Source organism: Prionailurus viverrinus, chromosome F2 (genome assembly GCF_022837055.1).
Source record: "Prionailurus viverrinus isolate Anna chromosome F2, UM_Priviv_1.0, whole genome shotgun sequence".
Classification (NCBI taxonomy): Eukaryota; Metazoa; Chordata; class Mammalia; order Carnivora; family Felidae; genus Prionailurus; species Prionailurus viverrinus.
The window spans coordinates 7,248,443-7,269,687 of NC_062578.1; the positions used below are offsets into that span (position 1 = coordinate 7,248,443).

The 21,245-nt window shown below is 37.8% G+C and overlaps 1 protein-coding gene across 1 annotated transcript in view; it reads left to right on the forward strand.

Annotated features, from left to right (window-relative positions):
- The window catches only part of LOC125156169 (uncharacterized), a 61,230-nt gene extending 42,425 nt beyond the window's left edge, over positions 1-18,805 (forward strand). The window contains exons 9-11 of the mRNA XM_047841958.1: positions 1,706-1,883; positions 17,075-17,206; positions 17,886-18,805. Coding sequence (XP_047697914.1) covers positions 1,706-1,883; positions 17,075-17,206; positions 17,886-17,902 — 327 coding nt within the window. The 3' untranslated portion in view covers positions 17,903-18,805. The remainder of the gene's footprint in view (positions 1-1,705; positions 1,884-17,074; positions 17,207-17,885) is intronic.
- The last annotated feature ends 2,440 nt before the right edge of the window (positions 18,806-21,245 follow it).

Sequence of the window (21,245 nt, forward strand, 5' to 3'; positions counted from 1 at the left end):
AAGGGACCTCCAGGGGTGTGTACTTGAAGAGCAGGAGAGAATTGAGATTCTGTTTATCATTGCTAGAAAACTGCAGGGCGCGATGTAACTTATTGGGTAGATAATGAGTATTAGAGAGTCATTAAAGGGGCATTAAAGAAATTTCCTGAGGATAATTTGAGATGTGCCCGTATCACTCCTCAGTGGCTGCCACAGTCTGAGATCAGGCTCGACTTTCTATGTTGCATACAAACTGATACGACCTTTCCGAATTCACCTTCCTCTCTCTTGCTCGAGAACATCAAGAAGTTGTTCATCTACACACCATACTGCTTTTGGCCTCTTAGCTTTGTTCATGTTGCCTTGTACCTGAAATCCACTACCTACCACCCCTCACTTTCCTCCACTTAGCTTAGTTCTTATTTGACACTTAACTCGGCTTCACCTTTCTAGGAATCCCTTCCTGATTCTCCTCAGTTTAGTTCGTTTTCTTCTCCCTACACCCAAAGAGTCCATCTCTATCCTGTTGGCCCTTACACATTTATTATTATTATTATTATTATTATTATTATTATTATTATTATTTGTATGTGTGGTCATGTGCTCTACTTGGCTATGAACAAATCAAAGCCAGAATTTTATTGTACCCATAACAAGAACAGAGGACAGAAGTTGCTTAAGCCATATTTATATTGTGAGAGAGAAATAGACCACAGGCAACTTGTTTCTCATCTAAAAGAAGTTCACTGGGGCGCCTGGGTGGCGCAGTCGGTTAAGCGTCCGACTTCAGCCAGGTCACGATCTCGCGGTCCGTGAGTTCGAGCCCCGCGTCGGGCTCTGGGCTGATGGCTCAGAGCCTGGAGCCTGTTTCCGATTCTGTGTCTCCCTCTCTCTCTGCCCCTCCCCCGTTCATGCTCTGTCTCTCTCTGTCCCAAAAATAAATAAACGTTGAAAAAAAAAATTAAAAAAAAAAAGAAGTTCACATTTGAAGGTAGAGATCAGAATACAGTTATCTTTTACAAATAAAATAGTTGCATTACAAGTTTTGATTCATTTTCACAAAACTTATTTTCTAGAACTCCTAAATCTTATAAGAAAACTTTTTAAAGCACTAAATGGTGAAAAAGGTGAAATATTTTCTAATAGGACATGATACGTGCCTTTAAAAAGGTGAGAGATGATTTTGATGATCTGAAGGGTATGTAGATTATGCCTAAGCACCTAATTCTTGAATGTTTTGCTATGCAGTCTTTGAGTAATTTATGTGAACTCTGTTTACTGGTAAAAACTCAATTCAGAAAAGGTGGAATAGCACGGAAAATTGGTTTATGTTTAGGTGTAAATGGACTTACGGTGAGAATAGCCCCTTTTTTCATTATCTTAGAGTATTTTTCAGAAGGAAAGTTTCATATCTTAGTATTCTCTGTTTACCAATAGTTTAGTCTGAAATGAAACACAGCATACAATGCACTCTCCTTCATTGAAGCTCCTTGGTTACTCGGAGCCTTTTGTCTAGGGCATACGCCCTTGCCTCAGCCAAACACACGGTCTCATTTCTGGATCTATGGAACAAGGTGAGGTGCGTAGCGCAGGATATGCGAAAGGTTCTGTATTCATCCCGAGGTTGGAAAATGAAGCAAAATTATATTCTTGTCAAATGACTGGTTTTAAATTCTGCCCTTTGGTATTTGCTTACATTCATGAAATCATGTTATATTGATCACAGGGTACAGGAGATACTGACTGTCATTTTAAAATTAAGAAGAACTTGGAAAATGCATCTGTAAGCCTGGAATCTACGAAAAGCCCGGGGTTATTTGTTGGACTTGAGTCAGATGGACAGGCAAAACCAGCTATTTATACCAAGAATGGGAATGTTTTCTTCTATCCACAAGTCGTCAAATGTACGTTTACTTTGAAATGTTTCCATTTTGGTTTGCTTTGTGATAGTTTCGTGTCTGATAATTTCATCACATTTTTACTAAGCAGATCTCTGCTAATTAGCCTTTTTGTAAGTTGCTGTTATTCTAGAAGCAGTGAAAAAAATTATGAAGATCACTTAACCCAAATTTTCAGATAGTTAATGTTAGATACAGAGTTTTTGCTATATTAAGCTCCTTTGTAGTTTTAAAATTTGTTTGTACATTTGCACGTGTGTGTGTTTGTGTGTATGTGTGTGTGTGTATTTTGTTATTTAATGGTATCTCCATATGCACTGTGAGGAAATGGATCTGTTAGAAATATTCTCAGTTTCATTGCTATTAATTTTTAATGCTCACTGTATAAAATGAGATAGAAAAAAAGATCATTACAAATGGGATTTGAATTAAAAATAGGATTTGGGGGAAAAAGTACAAGGATAGGACAGAAATGTGAATGTTTTGAAACTGGTTTCTCTCCTATCTAAGTTCAGATTCCCTAGCTAATTGAAGTGGGGATCTGAGGACTTTATTTAAACAGTTTAAGCTTAGAATGTATTTGCTGGAACACAAAGGCCAGTGAGGTAACTCCATTGTGTTCTTAAATTATCTGCAAATTTAGTTTGCTGTCTTAATTTTTGCCTGATGTAGTCCCATGGACTTTGGCTTAATCTAGATGATTTTCTTAGTCTGACTCTTATTTAACTTCTCTTTGCTTCTCAAAGTCTACATGTGTATCTCCCTATAAGATACATTACCATATATGTGTCATATATGTGTTATGATTATATATATATATATAATATTCTTTATATATATCTTCTTTATATATATATATATATGTATATATATATATATAAAATATCCTGTTGAAGATAGTTTAAGTAAGAGCTTGACTTAACATGATGATATATCTGGCCCTGTTCTTTGTGCTGTCTGCGTCAATTCCTTCTCAGCCTTTCGTTGCCATATTTCAAGTTTTGCAAATTGTTGGACTAGTACACCTTAACTTACTGTCATCCGCATCGCCATTCCCTCCACCCTCTGTTTTTCCACAGACTGGCACAGAGTGGCACTCCTACTCAACAAAATGGGTTTGCCATCTGTCTCTGGCCCTCTGCAGGGAAACAGATGACTTGAGGGAAAGCAGGAGCGTACAGGCTGGAGTGGAAGAAAAAGTAGTGTGAAACAGCTAGTAGGGGACACCGACCGTGCCGGAAGAGCACAGGAAGAAAGGGGGGAACAGTGAGGAAGAGATGAGAGGGCAGAGGCAGCAATAATTGGAAAAAAGATGAGCACGAGCACAAATAATTTGTGGCAACACATGAGAGAGAGAATTAAAGGCCGTGTCTCTCAACCTAAGATATTGGTGCCGGTAGAAAAGAAGTCGTTCCTTTTTGCAGGCATTACAGCGTAGTTCTCTTACTAGAGCACGGATGATTTCTTCTCTCTGTTTACCAGCTGTATGCTCTTAGGTGAGCCGACTAACTTTAGGCAGCTGTGTCTGTGTAACTGGGACAACAGTAATACCTTCCCTGTCTCCCCAGTGAAGCTGGTGGGGTCAAGCAAGTAAATGCACATGAAAGTCCTTGTTTCAGTAATAGTACCTAACATATGTAGTCGGTTATTTTATGCCACACACTGAGAAACATGGGTTATATAGTTTAGTCTCACTTTGGAAAATAGATAGATTATTTCTTGTGGTCTTTTGAAACTTCACTTTTATATTTGATAATGTGTTTGAAAACGCATTGATTGTAAATGAACTTTAAGAGCTTATAGCCAGTAGGGCTGACACTAATTCTTCTGATGCTACACTGATTAACCTGGTTGATAGACATCGGTAATCTGTTTATATAATTTCTTTTTCCCCTTTATTATTTTTATTATATGGATAATGCATGTAATTGTGGAAAATTTTGAAAATATACTCATGTAGAAATCTATCTGAGATAAAAACTATTTACATTTTTATGTATATTTTTTCATGATTTTTTTCTGTGAAAGTGTGTGTTGGATATATTTACTTTCTCTAAGTATACTGAAAGTATATTTTTAGCAAGATATAGGGCTTCTGTCAATATATATATTATATATATATATATATAATATATATATATACACTTCTGTATATATATATATTATATATATAACAATTTTTTCTGCTTTTTTACTTAAAGATATCGTTGTCATCAATACTCAGATTTATACCATATTTTCAAGTGATTTTTATTAATGCCTTTACTACAAATTATTTAACCAGTCCTTTAATGTTGGATATTTTGTGGTTTAATTTTTTATTCTTATGAACAATGTTGGGATGATCATTCATGTACATACCTATTTTTGCACTGATCTGAAATTTTTTCTTAGCATAAATTACCAGAAGTGGAATTGTGCATTCAATTTCAGTGACAATAGACTTCTTTTAAATCTGAATGCCCCATGGTGACTCTAGCAGTCTCAGAAATGAGAAGCCTGTTTGGCTCTCACTAACCCTTTGGGGTATTGCCTACGGGCTCCGGTCTATCCTAGATATACCAAAGGGTTCCTCTTGCCCTACTTTGGGCTGTCACTTAGCAGCCTGAGATCTTACAAGTCATTCTTACTAGATGCAAATTCCTGTGATCAACAAGCTGTTCCTATCTGGATTAACCCGTGGAGAAAATCATGGAATTTTGTCTGTTGACTAGATTACGGAAGTTCTAAGTGAATGCTGGACTTTTATTGCAAGTACCTCTTCCACTTAAAAACAATGAATGGAGGATTTTCAAACATAGTGTAAAGTTCTCGACTTCAGCTCTATCAAGATTGCTACCCCTGAAGGGCTTGTTCCAAGGATTCTGGATTTTCAAATTAAAAGGAAACTTAAAATTCTTTTTTTTTTCTAAATTTTTTTTAATGTTTATTTCTGACAGAGAGAGGGAGACAGAATGTGAGCAGGGGAGGGGAAGAGAGAGAGAGAGGGAGACACAGAATGGAAGAAGGCTTCAGGCTCTGAGCTGTCAGCACAGAGTCTGACGCGAGGCTCGAACCCACGAACTGTGAGATCATGACCTGAGCTGAAGTCGGACCTTAACTGACTGAGCCACCCAGGAGCCCCGGAAACTTAAAATTCTTAGCCTCATACCTTCTCACTGATTGTTTTCAACCTGTAAAAGTGACTGTAATACCACTTTGCATTGATGTGATGTTATAGCCCAGTACATTATGTATCACTCATTATGTATCTTGTCATTGTATGAGAATTCGAGAGCCAGGATAGAGACATGGACAAGTGAGGGGTAAGATTCTCTCTCTCAGAGATTGAGTAGGAAGAAGCAATTTATAGAATTGAAGGCAGAGAACCCATTTTGTAGGAAGTGGTATTAATATGTATGAAGACGCGTGTTGATACGGCCTTCAAGCAGGAATCCTTAGAACATTACTACAAGTTAGCTGACCTTTTGTGGCCTTGGCTAAAATCTTCAGGGTTCACATTATCTTGAGGTAGTGTGTTCTATATTCTGTATGTTACCTGTTAGTATTCACAGAATCTGGGAAAAAGTTGATACTGAAAGTTTGCCTAAGTAGTTCTCTCTCCCCACTGTTGTAGATGCCCAGATTGACCAAGAAATTCTCATTGATCCAGGGAATCTCATCACCAGTATCATAAATTGTCAACATTTGTATAGAAGTAGACTATTCCCAGAAATGCTAACCCTAATGATATTATTTCTGTGAATGGGATTAGTTTCTTTATTAGTCTTTCTGTTGCTTCGTTATTAGTGTATAAGAATGCAACTGATTTCTGTATGTTGATTTTGTATCCTGCAACTTTGCTGAATTCATGTATCAGTTCTAGCAGACTTTTGGTGGAGTCTGTCGGCTTTTCCATGTATAATATCATGTCATCTGCAAAAAGTGAAAGCTTGACTTCATCTTTGCCAATTTTGATGCCTTTGATTTCCTTTTGTTGTCTGATTGCAGATGCTAGCACTTCCAACACTATGTTAAACAACAGCGGTGAGAGTGGACATCCCTGTCGTGTTCCTGATCTCAGGGGGAAAGCTCTCAGTTTTTCCCCATTGAGGATGATATTAGCTATAGGCTTTTCATAAATGGCTTTTATGATGTTTAAGTATGTTCCTTCTATTCCGACTTTCTCGAGGGTTTTTATTAAGAAAGGATGCTGAATTTTGTCAAATCCTTTTTCTGCATCGATTGACAGGATCATATGGTTCTTATCTTTTCTTTTATTAATGTGATGTATCACGTTGATTGATTTGCGAATGTTGAACCAGCCCTGCATCCCAGGAATGAATCCCACTTGATCATGGTGAATAGTTTTTTTTATAAGCTGTTGAATTCAATTTGCTAGTATCTTATTGAGAATTTTGGCATCCATATTCATCAGGGATATTGGCCTGTAGTTCTCTTTTTTTAATGGGTCTCTGTCTGGTTTAGGAATCAAAATAATACTGGCTTCGTAGAATGAGTCTGGAAGTTTTCCTTCCCATTCTATTTTTTGGAATAGCTTGAGAAGGATAGGTATTATCTCTTCTTTAAATGTCTGGTACAATTCCCCAGGGAAGCCATCTGGTCCTGGACTCTTATTTCTTGGGAGATTTTTGGTAACTAATCCAATTTCTTCGCTGGTTATGGGTCTGTTCAAGCTTTCTATTTCCTCCTGATTGAGTTTTGGAAGCGTGTGGGTGTTCAGGAATTCGTCCATTTCTTCCAGGTTGTCCAATTTGTTGGCATATAAGTTTTCATAGTATTCCCTGATAGTTGTTTGTATCTCTGAGGGATTGGTTGTAATAGTTCCATTTTCATTCATGATTTTATCTATTTGGGTCATCTCCCTCTTCTTTTTGAGAAGTCTGGCTAGAGGTTTATCAATTTTGTTTGTTTTTTCAAAAAATCGACTCTTGGTTTCATTGATCTACTCTACAGGTTTTTTAGATTCTATATTGTTTATTTCTGCTCTGATCTTTATTATTTCTCTTCTTCTGCTGGGTTTGGGGTGTCTTTTCTGCTCTGCTTCTCTTTTCTTTAGGTGTGCTGTTAGATTTTGTATTTGGGAATTTTCTTGTTTCTTGAGGTAGGCCTGGATTGCAATGTATTTTCCTCTCAGAACTGCCTTCGCTGCATCCCAAAGCTTTTGGATTGTTGTATTTTCATTTTTGTTTGTTTCTATATATTTTTTAATTTCTTCTCTAATTGCCTGGTTGACCCATTCATTCTTTGGTAGGGTGTTCTTTAACCTCCATGCTTTTGGAGGTTTTCTAGACTTTTTCCTGTGGTTGATTTCAAGCTTCATAGCATTGTGGTCTGAAAGTATGCATGGTATGATCTCAATTCTTGTTTACTTATGAAGGGCTGTTTTGTGACCCAGTATATGATCTATCTTGGAGAATGTTCCATGTGCACTCGAGAAGAAAGTATATTCTGTTGCTTTGGGATGCAGAGTTCTAAATATATCTGTCAAATCCATCTGATCCAATGTCTCATTCAGGGCCCTTGTTTCTTTATTGACCGTGTGTCTAGATGATCTATCCATTGTTGTAAGTGGGGTATTAAAATCACCTGCAATTACCACATTCTTGTCAATAAGGTCGCTTATGTTTGTGAGTAATTGTTTTATATTTTGGGGGACTCCCGTATTCGGCACATAGACATTTATAATTGTTAGTTCTTCTTGATGGATAGACCCTGTAATTATTATATAATGCCCTTCTTCATCTCTTGTTACAGCCTTTAATTTAAAGTCTAGTTTGTCTGATATAAGTATGGCTACTCCAGCTTTCTTTTGACTTCCAGTGGCATGATAAATAGTTCTCTATCCCCTCACTTTCAATCTGAAAGTGTCCTCAGGTCTAAAATGAGTCTCTTGTAGACAGAAAATAGATGAGTCTTGTTTTTTTATCCATTCTGATACCCTATGTCTTTTGGTTGGTGCATTTAGTCCATTTACATTCAGTGTTATTATAGAAAGATATGGGTTTAGAGTCATTGTGATGTCTGTAGGTTTCATGCTTGTAGCGATGTCTCTGGTACTTTGTCTCACAGGATCCCCCTTAGGATCTCTTGTAGGGCTGGTTTAGTGGTGATGAATTCCTTCAGTTTTTGTTTGTTTGGGAAGACCTTTATCTCTCCTTCTATTCTAAATGACAGATTTGCTGGATAGAGGATTCTCAGCTGCGTATTTTTTCTATTCATCACATTGAAGATTTCCTGCCATTCCTTTCTGGCCTGCCAAGTTTCAGTAGAGAGATCTGTCACTAGTCTTATTGGTCTCCCTTTATGTGTTAGAGCACGTTTATCCCTCGCTGCTTTCAGAATTTTCTCTTTATCCTCGTATTTTGCCAGTTTCACTATGATATGTCGTGCAGAAGATCGATTCAAGTTATGTCTGAAGGGAGTTCTCTGTGCCTCTTGGATTTCAATGCCTTTTTCCTTCCCCAGATCAGGGAAGTTCTCAGCTATTATTTCTTCAAGTACACCTTCAGCACCTTTCCCTCTCTCTTCCTCGTCTGGAATACCAATTATGTGTAGATTATTTCTCTTTAGTGCATCACTTAGTTCTCTAATTTTCTCCTCATACTCCTGGATTTTTTTTTATCTCTCTTATTCTCAGCTTCTTCTTTTTCCATAATTTTATCTTCTAGTTCACCTATTCTCTCCTCTGCCCCTTCAATCCGAGCCATGGTCATCTCCATTTTATTTTGCAGCTCACTAATAGCCTTTTTTTTTTAGCTCCTCCTGGCTGTTCCTTAGTCTCTTGATCTCTGTAGCAAGAGATTCTCTGCTATCCTTTATACTGTTTTCAAGCTCAGCGATTAATTTTATGACTATTGTTCAAATTCACTTTCTGTTATGTTGTTTAAATCCTTTTTGATAAGTTCATTAGCTGTAGTTATTTCCTAGAGATTCTTTTGAGGGGAATTCTTCCGTTTCGTCATTTTGGATAGTCCCTGGAGTGGTGCGGGACTCTGGGGCACTTCCCCTGTGCTGTCTTGAAAAACTTGCATTGGTGGGCGGGGCACAGTCAGACCTGATGTCTGCCCCCGGCCGGCCCCACCGCTGGGGCCACAGTCAGACTGGTGTGTACCTTCCCTTCCCCTCTCCTAGGGGCGGGATTCACTGTGGGGTGGTGTGGCCCGTCTGGGCTACTTGCACACTGCCAGGCTTGTGGTGCTGGGGATCTGGTGTATTAGCTGGGGTGGATCGGCAAGGTGCACAGGGGCGGGAGGGGCAGGCTCAGCTCGCTTTTCCTTCGGAGATCCGCTTCAGGAGGGGCCCCTCTTCCGTGGGCCTTTTGTCTACACTTGGCTCCTGAGAATCCGTTCTGCTAGTCTCCTGGCGATTTTCTGGGTTATTTAGGCAGGTGTGGGTGGAATCTAAGTGATCCGCAGGACGCGGTGAGCCCAGAGTCTTCCTACGCCGCCATCTTCCCAGAAGCCGACCATAATATTATTTCTGAATATACTGAAGCAACTTCCTGTGTTAATGCTGGTTATATTGCTTTGGAAATTTTATTGAAGCATCATGAATGCTAGGAATTCTGAGGAAAGGCATGGAAGCACTAACATTTATTGAAAATACCTTTCTAGTAATACTTCCTCGTTTTCATAAGACAAGAACCACAGTGTTGAAGAAATCCATGTGTGTACCACTTGCCTTTTGGCTTCCACCTCAAGTTTGTATTTTCCCCACCCAGGACTATAATGAAAAATGTAGCTGCAGAATTCATCGCAACAGTTCCTTTGCAGGATTGATTTGGACTCAAATTAATCATTAGACTATGCACATTTTCACAAAAGAAAGCACAAAGAATGGCTGCTGTACAAAGGCTCATGTTTGCTATACTCGTATGTACCATTGAAAAATCTGTTTTGTGGGCTATTTGTCTTTACTTTTACCCACGTTTTCCCTTACTTTTCTGGGTGGTACTGAATTTGCTGCCATAACAGATAAACAAAGGTATAACAAAAAATTTAGAGAACAGTGTGAGATAATAGAAAATGTATTGGTCTCTGCCATTCCCCCCCTCCCCCAACTCTGGTTCCTGCACAGAACTCCTAGAACCCTTCTAAATTCTGAAGTCCTGAGAGCACTAACAGTGTCTTTTGTTCTAATGAGGCAGCTCTGGGTGGGTCCCTGGATGGCTCCTGGGTGGGAGCTGGTCACCAGAAAGAGCCTGTCAGGATTAGAATCTTTGGTGTTTTTAACTTCATTTCCCCATTCTTCAGAGACAGGAGAGGAGCCAGAAATGGAGTTAATAATTGATCCTGCCTATATGAGAAAGCCTCCCTAAAATCCCAATAGTATGGGGTTTGGGGAGCTTCCAGGTTAATGAACACATATATGTACTGGGAGGGTAAGGCACCCCACTCAGTGGGGCCAGAAGCTCCTCCACTCTGGGCCCTCCCAGACATTGCCCTATATATCTTTTCATCTGGCTTAACCTCTGTTTTGTCATATGTAAATAAGAATAAAAACATTGAGTTACAGTAAGAACTTTTAGTGTGAGTCTGTGAACCTTTTGAAATTGAGTAAACATATTTTGAGTAAATAATTTGTAGACAAATACACATAAGTGTGCATTTAAGGTGGGAACAAGCTCATTCATGACCTTTAGGTTTTCAGAGGGAACCATGACTCAAAAAGTGTTAAGCAACTCTCTTAGAGAGTTTTTAAAAATTTTTAAATATTTATTTTTGAGAGAGAAAACAAGCGAGGGTGGGGAGGGGGCAGAGAGAGAGAGAGAGAGAGAGAGAGACAGATGGACACATAATCTGAAGCAGGCTTCAGGATCCGATAGCTATCTGAGCTATCAGCACAGAGCCCGAGGCCAGGCTCAAACTCACAAGCCACGAGGTGATGACCTGAAGTCTGGATGCTTTACCGACTGAGACACCCAGGTGCTCCTTAGAGTTTTGTGGTGAGCAGCAGAATGTTCACTTAAAAGTAATATATTCTAACTAGAATATATGTATTTCACAGAATCTGGGATTCATATATCCCATATATGATAGATTGAGCCTGCTGTATACCAAGCATAACAACAAATACCCCTTAAAACTGTTGAGTCTTGTTTGTATTTCAGTACAGATGTAGAGAAGCCCAGCTCCATGCCGTTTTTTAAAAACATTAACGTTTCTTCATAGAAGGTAGAGTTGAAATTTTCAGGTACTCCTAGCAATCAGGGACTTGTACAGGGGAAGAGATCATTTTGGGAAGATCATAGTAAGGTTACATTTCAGGAGACTTATGTGAAGACCCTCCCGTGGGGAAGGTACCTGTTGTCCCCAAGCATGTACCCCTGAATGCCGGGCCCTGGCCTCCTTAGAAGCCCGTGTATTTATATACTGGTTGGTCTGGCAGGGCTCACAATCACACGGAGGTCATTGCTCTGCCCTACGATGACACTCTTGTTGACTGGGTTCACCTACCAAACAGCTAGAAGTTTGAAAGTAAAGCAGGGTAGGGAGGCTCACAGGCTCTGAGATGCACTACCAGTTGTTCACAGCCCGGTTAGGCCTCTTGCTAGCCGTGCGCTCTCATAGCACTTGTACCAAGCGTGCATTCTCTGTAAAATAGGGACGAGGAGTGCCTCACAGTGCTGGTGTGTGGATTACATGAGTTAACATCTGCAGGATGCTTATCATCGTGCCTGGTACTCAGTAAGCACTATACAAGTGTTGTGGTTATGATGATGATTATTTTTTTTTCATGTTTATTTTTGAAGGAGAGAGAGAGAGAGAGAGAGCGCACACGCAGGGGAGGGACAGAGAAGAGGGAGACACAGGATCCGAAGCAGGCTCTAGGCTCTGAGCTGTCAGCACAGAGCCCGACGTGGGGCTCGAACCCATGAACCGTGAGATGATGATCTGAGGTGAAGTTGGCGCTTAACCGGCTGAGCCACCGAGGCGCCCCTGTGGTTACGATTATAAAGAAAGGAAGTGGGGCGCCTGGGTGGCTCAGTCGGTTAAGCGTCCGACTTCGGCTCAGGTCACGATCTCGCAGTCCGTGAGTTCAAGCCCCGCGTCGGGCTCTGTGCTGACCGCTCAGAGCCTGGAGCCTGTTTCAGATTCTGTGTCTCCCTCTCTCTGACCCTCCCCCGTTCACGCTCTGTCTCTCTCTGTCTCAAAAATAAATAAACGTTAAAAAAAAAAAAAAAAGAAAGGAAGAGCTTCTCATGGTGAATTGTTTTCAGCCATATTCTCTTAACAGTTTTTCTTTAAGAACGGTTTAAGGTTTACAGAAAAATTGTGGGTAAGGTATAGAGATTTTCCATATACTTCCTGCCTACCACGTGCATAGCCTCCCCCATCAACATTCTCCACCAGCTGGTATGTTTATTACAATTGATGAACCCACACTAACACATCATAATTACTTAGAGTTCATAGTTAACATTTTGGTTCCCTCTTGGTATTGTACATTCTCTGGGTTTGGACAAATGTATAATGACATATATCCATCAATATAATATCTAAAGAATATTTTCAATGACTTACAAATCCTTACATTAGTTGATTTTTGTTTCTTTTTTTTTAAGGTTTCCACAATTATTTATATAGTTCCATAAAATGTAGTTGCAGCTTTTATAGGTATTAATGGAGCTTTTTTTTAAATATGAAATTTATTGTCAAATTGGTTTCCATACAACACCCAGTGCTCATCCCAAAAGATGCCCTCCTTAATACCCATCATCCACCCTCACCTCCCTCCTACCCCCCATCAACCCTCAGTTTGTTCTCAGTTTTTAAGAGTCTCTTATGCTTTAGCTGTCTCCCTCTCTAACTTCTTTTTTTTCCCTTCCCCTCCCCCATGGTCTTCTGTTAAGTTTCTCAGGATCCACATAAGAGTAAAAACATATGGTATCTGTCTTTCACATTAGTTGATTTTTGAATGTTGAACCAGTCTTGCATACCTGGGATAGATCCCACTTGGACTTGTTCTATTAATCTTTATTTTATAAATTGTTGGATTCAATTTGCTAATATTTTGTTGAGGATTTTTTCATCTATGTTCATCAGAAGTATTGGTCTGTAGTTTTGTCTTGTGATGTCTTTGTTTGGTTTTTGGTATTAGGGCAATCCTGACCTCGTAGAATGAGTTAGGAAATATTTCCTTTTTTTTCTATCCACTGTAAGAGATTGTAGAGAATTGGTGTAATTTCTCCTTTAAAATTTTTGGTGTAAAATTCACCAGTGAATTTGTTTGAGCCAGATGTTTTCTGTTTTAGAAGATTATTAAATATTGATTTAGTCTCTTTAATAGATTTAAGACCATCCATTTTTTCTATTTCTTCTTGTGTGAGTTTTGGCAAATTGTTAGATTTCCAGGAATTAGTCCATTTCATCTAGGTTATCAAACTTGAGATCATAGAATTGTTGATAGTATTCCTTTATAACCTTTTAATGTCCATAGGATCTGTAGTGATGTCATCTGTTTCATTTCTAATGTTAGTAATTTGTGTTCTTTCATCTTTTTTTTTTCTTAGTCTGACAAGAGACTTACTAATTTTATTGATCATTTCTGATCTGATTCATCATGGTGTATTTTTTATAACTTAGAGTTGATGGATTCTTGGGGAGTTATCTTCTCATTCCCTCGTGTAAATCACTTAGGACAAATCATATAACTTCTCTGTAACTTGGTTTCTTTGTCTACAATTTGGTTAGAATTTGGTTTAATTAATGGTGTCTTGAGGATTTATAATAAAAAGTCATTGTTCCTACTACCATTTAGTTGAAATAGTTGGCTTGTGCAGCAAAACATATTTATTCTCTTGATCATGAATTTACATTCACAGTACTATGAACTCTATACATAGGAGAAAGTGTGAAGAGATTTGATTTCATATGCTTACATAGTTATTACACTGAGCCCATGGAGAAGGTTCTCAATGGATTATTTGGAAGTGTGTTCAATCCCATTGTTCCAGACAATAAATCCCACGCTTATAATTCCATATAATAACAACACAGTGTTCTTGGAGTTTCTTAGGGAATGTTGGATCAGTATAACTTGTGACTTTCTATTAGCTAATTTTCTTTCCTTTTCTTTCTTTTTCTTTCTTTCTTTCTTTCTTTCTTTCTTTCTTTCTTTCTTTCTTTCTTTCTTTCCTTCCTTCCTTCCTTCCTTCTTTCTTTCTTTCTTGAGCATGCCAGTGGGGGAGAGGGACAGAGGGAGAAAGAGAGAATCTTAAGCAGGCTCCATGCTCAGCGTGGGATCAGCTTGATCCAACAACCCAGGGGTCATGATCTGTGCTGAAATCAAGACTCAGATACTCAGCCGACTGGGGCACCCAGGCACCCCTCCATTAACCTTAATACACTGTTTCTTTTTTAGAGCACTTAAGTAACAGTGAACTGGGTATATTCCAGTTTTATAAGTATCATAACTGAGACTTAAATTATGCCTAAAGTTTGCCACTTCTTACTCAAATTCCAGTCTGGTTTGATGGTATTAGCCACCTTCTGTATTCAAACCATGAGGCTTGGGTATCAGTAACTTGAAAAAAAATTCAAGACTGAAGATATGATTCAGATGTTAATTTTTTATTATAATATGAGGAATCTCCTTCAAGTCTTGTAGAAGTTTTTATTAGAGTATGTTTGGAAAATTCATTTTCACTTCATACTAATCTTCTAAGATCATTCAAGTTTCAGAATACAAGTGAATACTGTCATATACCTGATCATCAGATTCTGAATGTGTACATTATGATCTTATGTAGAAGAATATGGCAAAAACATATTTCATATAATAAAATATATTTTATAGATTTAAATATATATGCCATAACAGCATGACACATTGCTATTGTGTTTTAGTGTATTTTGCCTTTTTTGTTTTATTTATTTATTTAAACAAATTTTAAGGTTTATTTATTTTTGAGAGAGAGAAAGAGAGAGACAGACCATGAGCTGGGGAAAGGCAGAGAGAGAGAGAGAGAGAGGGAGACACGGAATCCAAAGCAAGCTCCAGACTCTGAGCTGTCAGCACAGAGGCCGATGCGGGGCTGGAACTCATGAACCGCGAGATTGTGACCTGAGCTGAAGTAGGACACTTAACCGGCTGAGCCACCCAGGTACCCCTATTTTGCCTTTTTTAAATAGCTGGTATTCAGTGAACCAAAATGTTTTTACTAGTTCACTTTTTGTAGTTAGAGCCTTTCTGTCTGGTTGATCCTGATGCTACCAAACTGTTGGGTATACTGAGATGCTATCTGAAGTGAGCAAATTAATCAGTCAATCCCAGCTATCAATAATACATACCTTCTGGTACGATTGCCAGCTAGACAGTCCTGTTTCTTTCACCTTTATCACAGGTTTGATTTTATGTTTGATAAATTTCCACACTCCTGTTGAAATTGTGAACGTGAGACAGAGCACACCGGTAAGAGTTACCGCAATTCAGAGTAGGCTGTGAATCCGCTGGATGGCTGTTTGGTACCTGGGTTTTGGACCTCCAGCTGTGACCCACGTGGCCCCAAGGCAAGATGGGCAGTGTTCTGTACAGAAGGACAGGACCATTCTAGATGACGTATCCGGAAAATGTCGTCTAGATCCTAGGTTTCCTACTATTAAGACAACTGTTGTGTTTATAAAAATTTGACATTCGTTTTGAGGATGAGGTAGAATCTTGAAAAGCCAGTGTGGGAGAATAGAGGTAAGAAATGCTTATTCCTGTTTCAGAGTCTGCTTAGGCTCACTGTTGTACAGCCCTTTCTGTGCGAGGCACCTGTGCATGTGTTGTACATTACAGCACTCGGCAATATATAGCAGAGGTCATTGTTCATGTGTTCTCCTCCTGGGCTGTGACCTCATCAATGTCAAAGCCACGTGTTATGCATTGATTTATTCTTACCCTTATGGCAGTGACTGGGGGAGAGTTTATTTTCTCTTTGTAAATCTTGGATTTCTACATTATTTGTAAATAATGTAGTCCCTTAATTATGGGTCCCTTAATGGACCATAAGAAAATGGATGCTATGTATATGATATTTAGGAATCTTTTTTATTTCTTTTCTGTAAGTGTCCATTTACCCTCAGTGGACATATTTCTAGTTATTTCTGATCTTCTTTTTAATATTTCAAAGTTCCTTTGTTAGCATCAATCTCCAGTGTCTAAGCATTGCATTGTAAATAAACCATATGGAAAACCTTATGTTTTCCAGAGTTTGGTGTTTAAAAGATGATTATTGCCTGAAATTATATCATATGATATCAAATAATTATAAGGTTATTTATGACAATATAATCATGGGCAGTTCTTCAGATACCAGTGTTGTGTAGTCAGTGCCATGACTCCATGTGTTTTAGTGTTGCTGATTTCTGTTAACCGTACTTATGAGAGCATTGCGCCTTCTCATGCTAGCATATGTCTTACGGGTCATCTTAAATTGTTGGCTGTAATTGTGGTATTAAGAAGTAGCTGCTATTATTTATTAATGTGTAGAATCAGACATCTGTATAATTTTTTGTTGCTGATGAGGTCTCATCTATGGCTGATGCCTAAAAATGAAACACAAACAACTCAAACTTTGAAATTCTAAACACAAATAGCACTTAGGAACATATGCTATAAAATTGGAGTTATTATTCAGGTAGACTAGAGATACCTATTCCTGAACAAAATACCAGAACACTTGCTTCTAAATAAAAGGCAGAAAAATAGCTAATGTTTTCTTCATTTATATGTGTGTGTGCATATATTTATATATATGTATGTACATATATACATATATATTTATTTGATATATTTCTATGATTTTCATATTTTAGTAAGGTAACAGGAAGTATTATTTGAATCCTGTTTTAGTCAGTTTCCCCTTCTGAGGAAGGCAAAGTACCAAATTGTCAAAGGAGTTTCTGTTTAGAATCCATAACAAAAACATCTTGAATAAGTTATTTGATTCATACTGTGGTGTTAAATTATTGCTTGGATTTACAAATCAGTGAATAAATTTTATAGGAATACCATTCATGCACAGCCTGCTGCTAAGAATAAAAAGTCATTTTCTGGTAAGTATGTAATGCAGAGTGAAAAGATTTGACTAGGCATTGAAATGGAGACAATAGCAAAACTAAAACTTGCATAGCTGAACATATGGTGAGTTTTCTGAGAAAAAACAAGTGATTTTGAGAGGATGGCATCTTTTAAAATCTTAATTTCAGTTGGCAGAGAAAACCCAATGGGTATGTCAGCAACACCCAGCCAAGAGGAGGAAAAGATCCATGAGACAAAAAATCGGCAAGAAACACCAGCAGCATTTGAGGCCAAGTGTTCCTTACTTTCTTCAACTGCAAGTAAGCAACAGCTTTTTCCCCCTTCTTTTGGGTTGTTTGTCTGCACTGCTTCTTTGTGGCCACCTCAGGAAGAGCATCATGTTATTTTTAAAATATAGGTTACATTATTGCACATGAACTTGCTTTTGAGCTGTTATCTTGCTTTTTTTATGTTTTGGTTTTATATTGCAAAGAATACATACATGTGAAAATGTGTTCATTTCTTTATCTTGAATTTAATATTCATCCATAACAATGACTTGGTAAGAAGAAATTATTAAATTATGACATTGTACTGGGCTATCACATACCAAATATTTTATGCATATATTTTATGAATAACGGCAAATGCTCACCAAAGTCTAAGTAACAATAAAAATAATCTCTTCTGTTTCACTGATAAAGAAACTGAGGCATAAATAAAGTACTGTAGGTCTCAGAGTTTTGAATTTTTAGTTTCTTTCTTGCCCTTTTAAATGTATTACTTTCTCTCTGATTGGGAAGTATAATGAATGATATCTGACAAATTCTGTGCATCAGAAGCTAGTAATCTTTGGGTAAAATGAAATACTGGACTGATGTCTCTGGCCTTTTTTTTTTTTTTTTTAATCCCATCTTGAGAGTCAGATAAATTGCAGTGTTACCTTTTAAAAAGCGCTTTTTGAAAATTAGTAATTGGGTGTGCTCTCTTTTCTTTCAGAGAGTAACAGAAAATAGATGTCTCTTGCTGACAACCTTATGATGCTATCACATCAAGCAGAGGGAAGAGAAATTAGCCTTTCGATTCTTGCTGTTGGAACAGGCCCAGTTTTATATTTCCGTGTTGTATCATGAATCCCTGGAACAGTGTGACAAATCTCACACTGCATGAGAAACATGTGCTTAGTTAAAATTTTTCACAGAAGGAAAACTCAATCTTGTGTCAGGAAGTAATGGCACCTAAATCTGGGATGGCCACCTCAAGTAAAATTTGACTTGGTTGAAAATAACATACTAGCTGAAATCCCTAGAAATAGATACTTTTTTTATGAGTAACAAAATGCTGAAGAGGAAAACTTCTATATCTTATGAATTTGTCTCTTCTGGCAGAAACATCTTTGAAATGTTACCGTTGTTAAATGTTTTTAAATTTAAGGTGTACCATATGTTGATTTAATATTTTTATATATCGCACTATGCAATAGATATATAATACATGCAATATGCAACAGTGCACCTCCATCACATTGTGTAATTGTATGTTTCTTTTTTGTAATGAGAATAAGTGAGATCTAGTGTATTCATAATTTTAGTGTTTATAACACAATATTGTCACCTATAGTCACTATACCTTAGATCTTCATGTCTTATTTACATACTAGTTGCAAATTTGTATCCTTGAACATCTCTTCTGTTCCCACCCCTGAACTCCAAGCCCTTGGTAACTACCATTTTACTTTCTGTTTTTATAACTTTAGCCTTTTTTTAGTTTCCACATATACAGGATCTCAGAAAGTATTTATCTTTGTCTGACTTATCTCACTTGGCATAATTTTCTCAAGGTCTATCCATGTTGTTGCAAACGGAAGGATTTCCTTCTTATGGCTTTCACATCTTCCTTACCCGTTGAAATGCTGCTGGGCACTTAGATTGTTTCCATATCTTGGGTACTATGAATAATGCTGCAATAAACATGGAAGTGCATATATCTCTTCAGTATCCTGTTTTTATTTCCTTTGGATACATACTCAGAAGTGGAGTTGCTGGATCATATGGTAGTTCTATTTTTAATTTTTTGAGGAATCTCCATGCTGTTTGCCATTGTGGTGCTACCAGCTTAAACACCAGTGGTGCACAAGGGCTCCCTCTTCTCCATATCCTCATCAACACGTAATCTCTTGTTTTCTTGGTGATAGCCATTCTTACTCGTATGAGGTGGTATCTCATTGGTCTTGATTTGAATTTTCCTGATGATTAGTGATATTGACCATCTTTTCATATACGTGTTAGCCATTTGAATATTTTTTGGAAAAATGTCTGTTTATTCTTCTGTCCATTTTGTAATCAGATTGTTTTTCTGTTTTTGAGTGGTATCAGTTCTTTGTATATTTTGGATATTAACCCCTTATTTGATACCATTGTTAAATTTTTAAGGATTGGGAGGTATAAGTTCTAGAATAAAGCTAGAAAGATTGAGTAATTTTCAAAAATGATGAAATTAGACCTCATGATAAATATAAACTTTTTCAAGTCATTCTTTCATGTAATGAATTATCAAATGGGAATTTTGTGCTTACCAAATGTCAGATGTAAGGAAATACAGTGATAGAGAAAACAGACTCAGTCTCTGACTTCTTGGAGTTTACACTTCATCGAGCCAGATAAATATTAAACAATCACACAAAAATATAAAGTTAAAAACTGATACATGAGATGTGGGAAACATTCAGGGCATGCTAGACACAAAACAAAATTTCAGTTATTAATTCATTTATAAAAAAAAGACTTGCAAGTCCTTTTTTTGTTTGTTTGAAGTTTTTATTTAAATTCCAGTTAGTTAACATACAGTACGATATTAGTTTCAGGTGTACAGTATATTGATTCAACATGTCCATACCCCACCTGGTACTCATCACAAGTGCACTCCTCTGATAAAGGGTTAGTATCCAAAATATATAAAGAATTTATAGAACTCAACACTCCAAACATGAACTATACAATGAAAGAGTGGGCAGAATACATGAACGTTTTTCCAAAGAAGACATACAGATGGCCAACACACACACGAAAATATGCTCAACGTAACTCATCATCAGGGAAATACAAATCAAAACTACAATGAGGTATCATCTTACACCTGTCAGAATGGCTAAAATTGGGGCGCCTGGGTGGCGCAGTCGGTTAAGCGTCCGACTTCAGTCAGGTCATGATCTCGCGGTCCGTGAGTTTGAACCCCGCGTCAGGCTCTGGGCTGATGGCTCGGAGCCTGGAGCCTGTTTCCGATTCTGTGTCTCCCTCTCTCTCTGCCCCTTCCCCGTTCATGCTCTGTCTCTCTCTGTCCCAAAAATAAATAAAAAACGTTGAAAAAAAAATTAAAAAAAAAAAAAAAAGAATGGCTAAAATCAACAACACAAGAAGCAGGTATTGGCAAGGAGAGAGGGGAACCCTCTTGCACTATTGGTGGGAATGCAAACTGGTGTGACCACTCTGGAAAAGCGTATGGAGGTTCCTCAAAAACTTAAAAGTAGAACTACCCTGTGATAAAGCAATTGCACTACTAGGTATTTACCCAAAGAATACAAAAATACTAATTCAAAGGGATACATGCACCCCAATGTTTATAGCAGCGTTATCTACAATAACCAAATTATAGGAACAGCCCTATTGTCCATCAACTGATGAGTGCATAAAGGAGGATAAAGAGCATATGTGTATCCACACATACACACAATGGAATATTACAATACTACTCAGCCATCAAAAAGAATGAAATCTTGACATTTGCAGCAACCTGGATGGAGCTAGAGACTATTATGCTAAGAAAAATAAGACAGAGAAAGACAAATACCATATGACTTCACTCATGTGTGGAATTTTAGAAACAAAACAAATGAGTAAAGGGGAAAAAAGGAGAGAGAGGGAAAACAAGAAAAGGACTCTTAACTGTAGAGAATAAACTATGGTTACCAGAATGGAGGTGGGGGGAATGGGTTAGGTAGGTGTAAGTCCTTTGTTGTTAATGGTGATATAGGAGAAATGGAGAGTGGGCCAAAAACTGAGAAAAGGGAGACTGAACTTCATTTGTTAATGCACTATTTAAGTCATTGACATGGCACAGACACTGGACATGAAATCCTGGAAATTCAGATAGTAAAGCTCTCCTAATGCAAATGCCGTTTGCAAAATCCCTGTGATTTGTTTGAATGCTGCCTTCGCGGATTGTAGTAGAAATGGCTTTTATACGTCGATGACTTTAATAGGAAAAAATATCTTCACGTATGACTATTACCTAGAAGGTTCCCATTCATTACTGAGTAATGAAATCACAACTGTCTTCTTTCTACCTCTCAAACATCCGTAG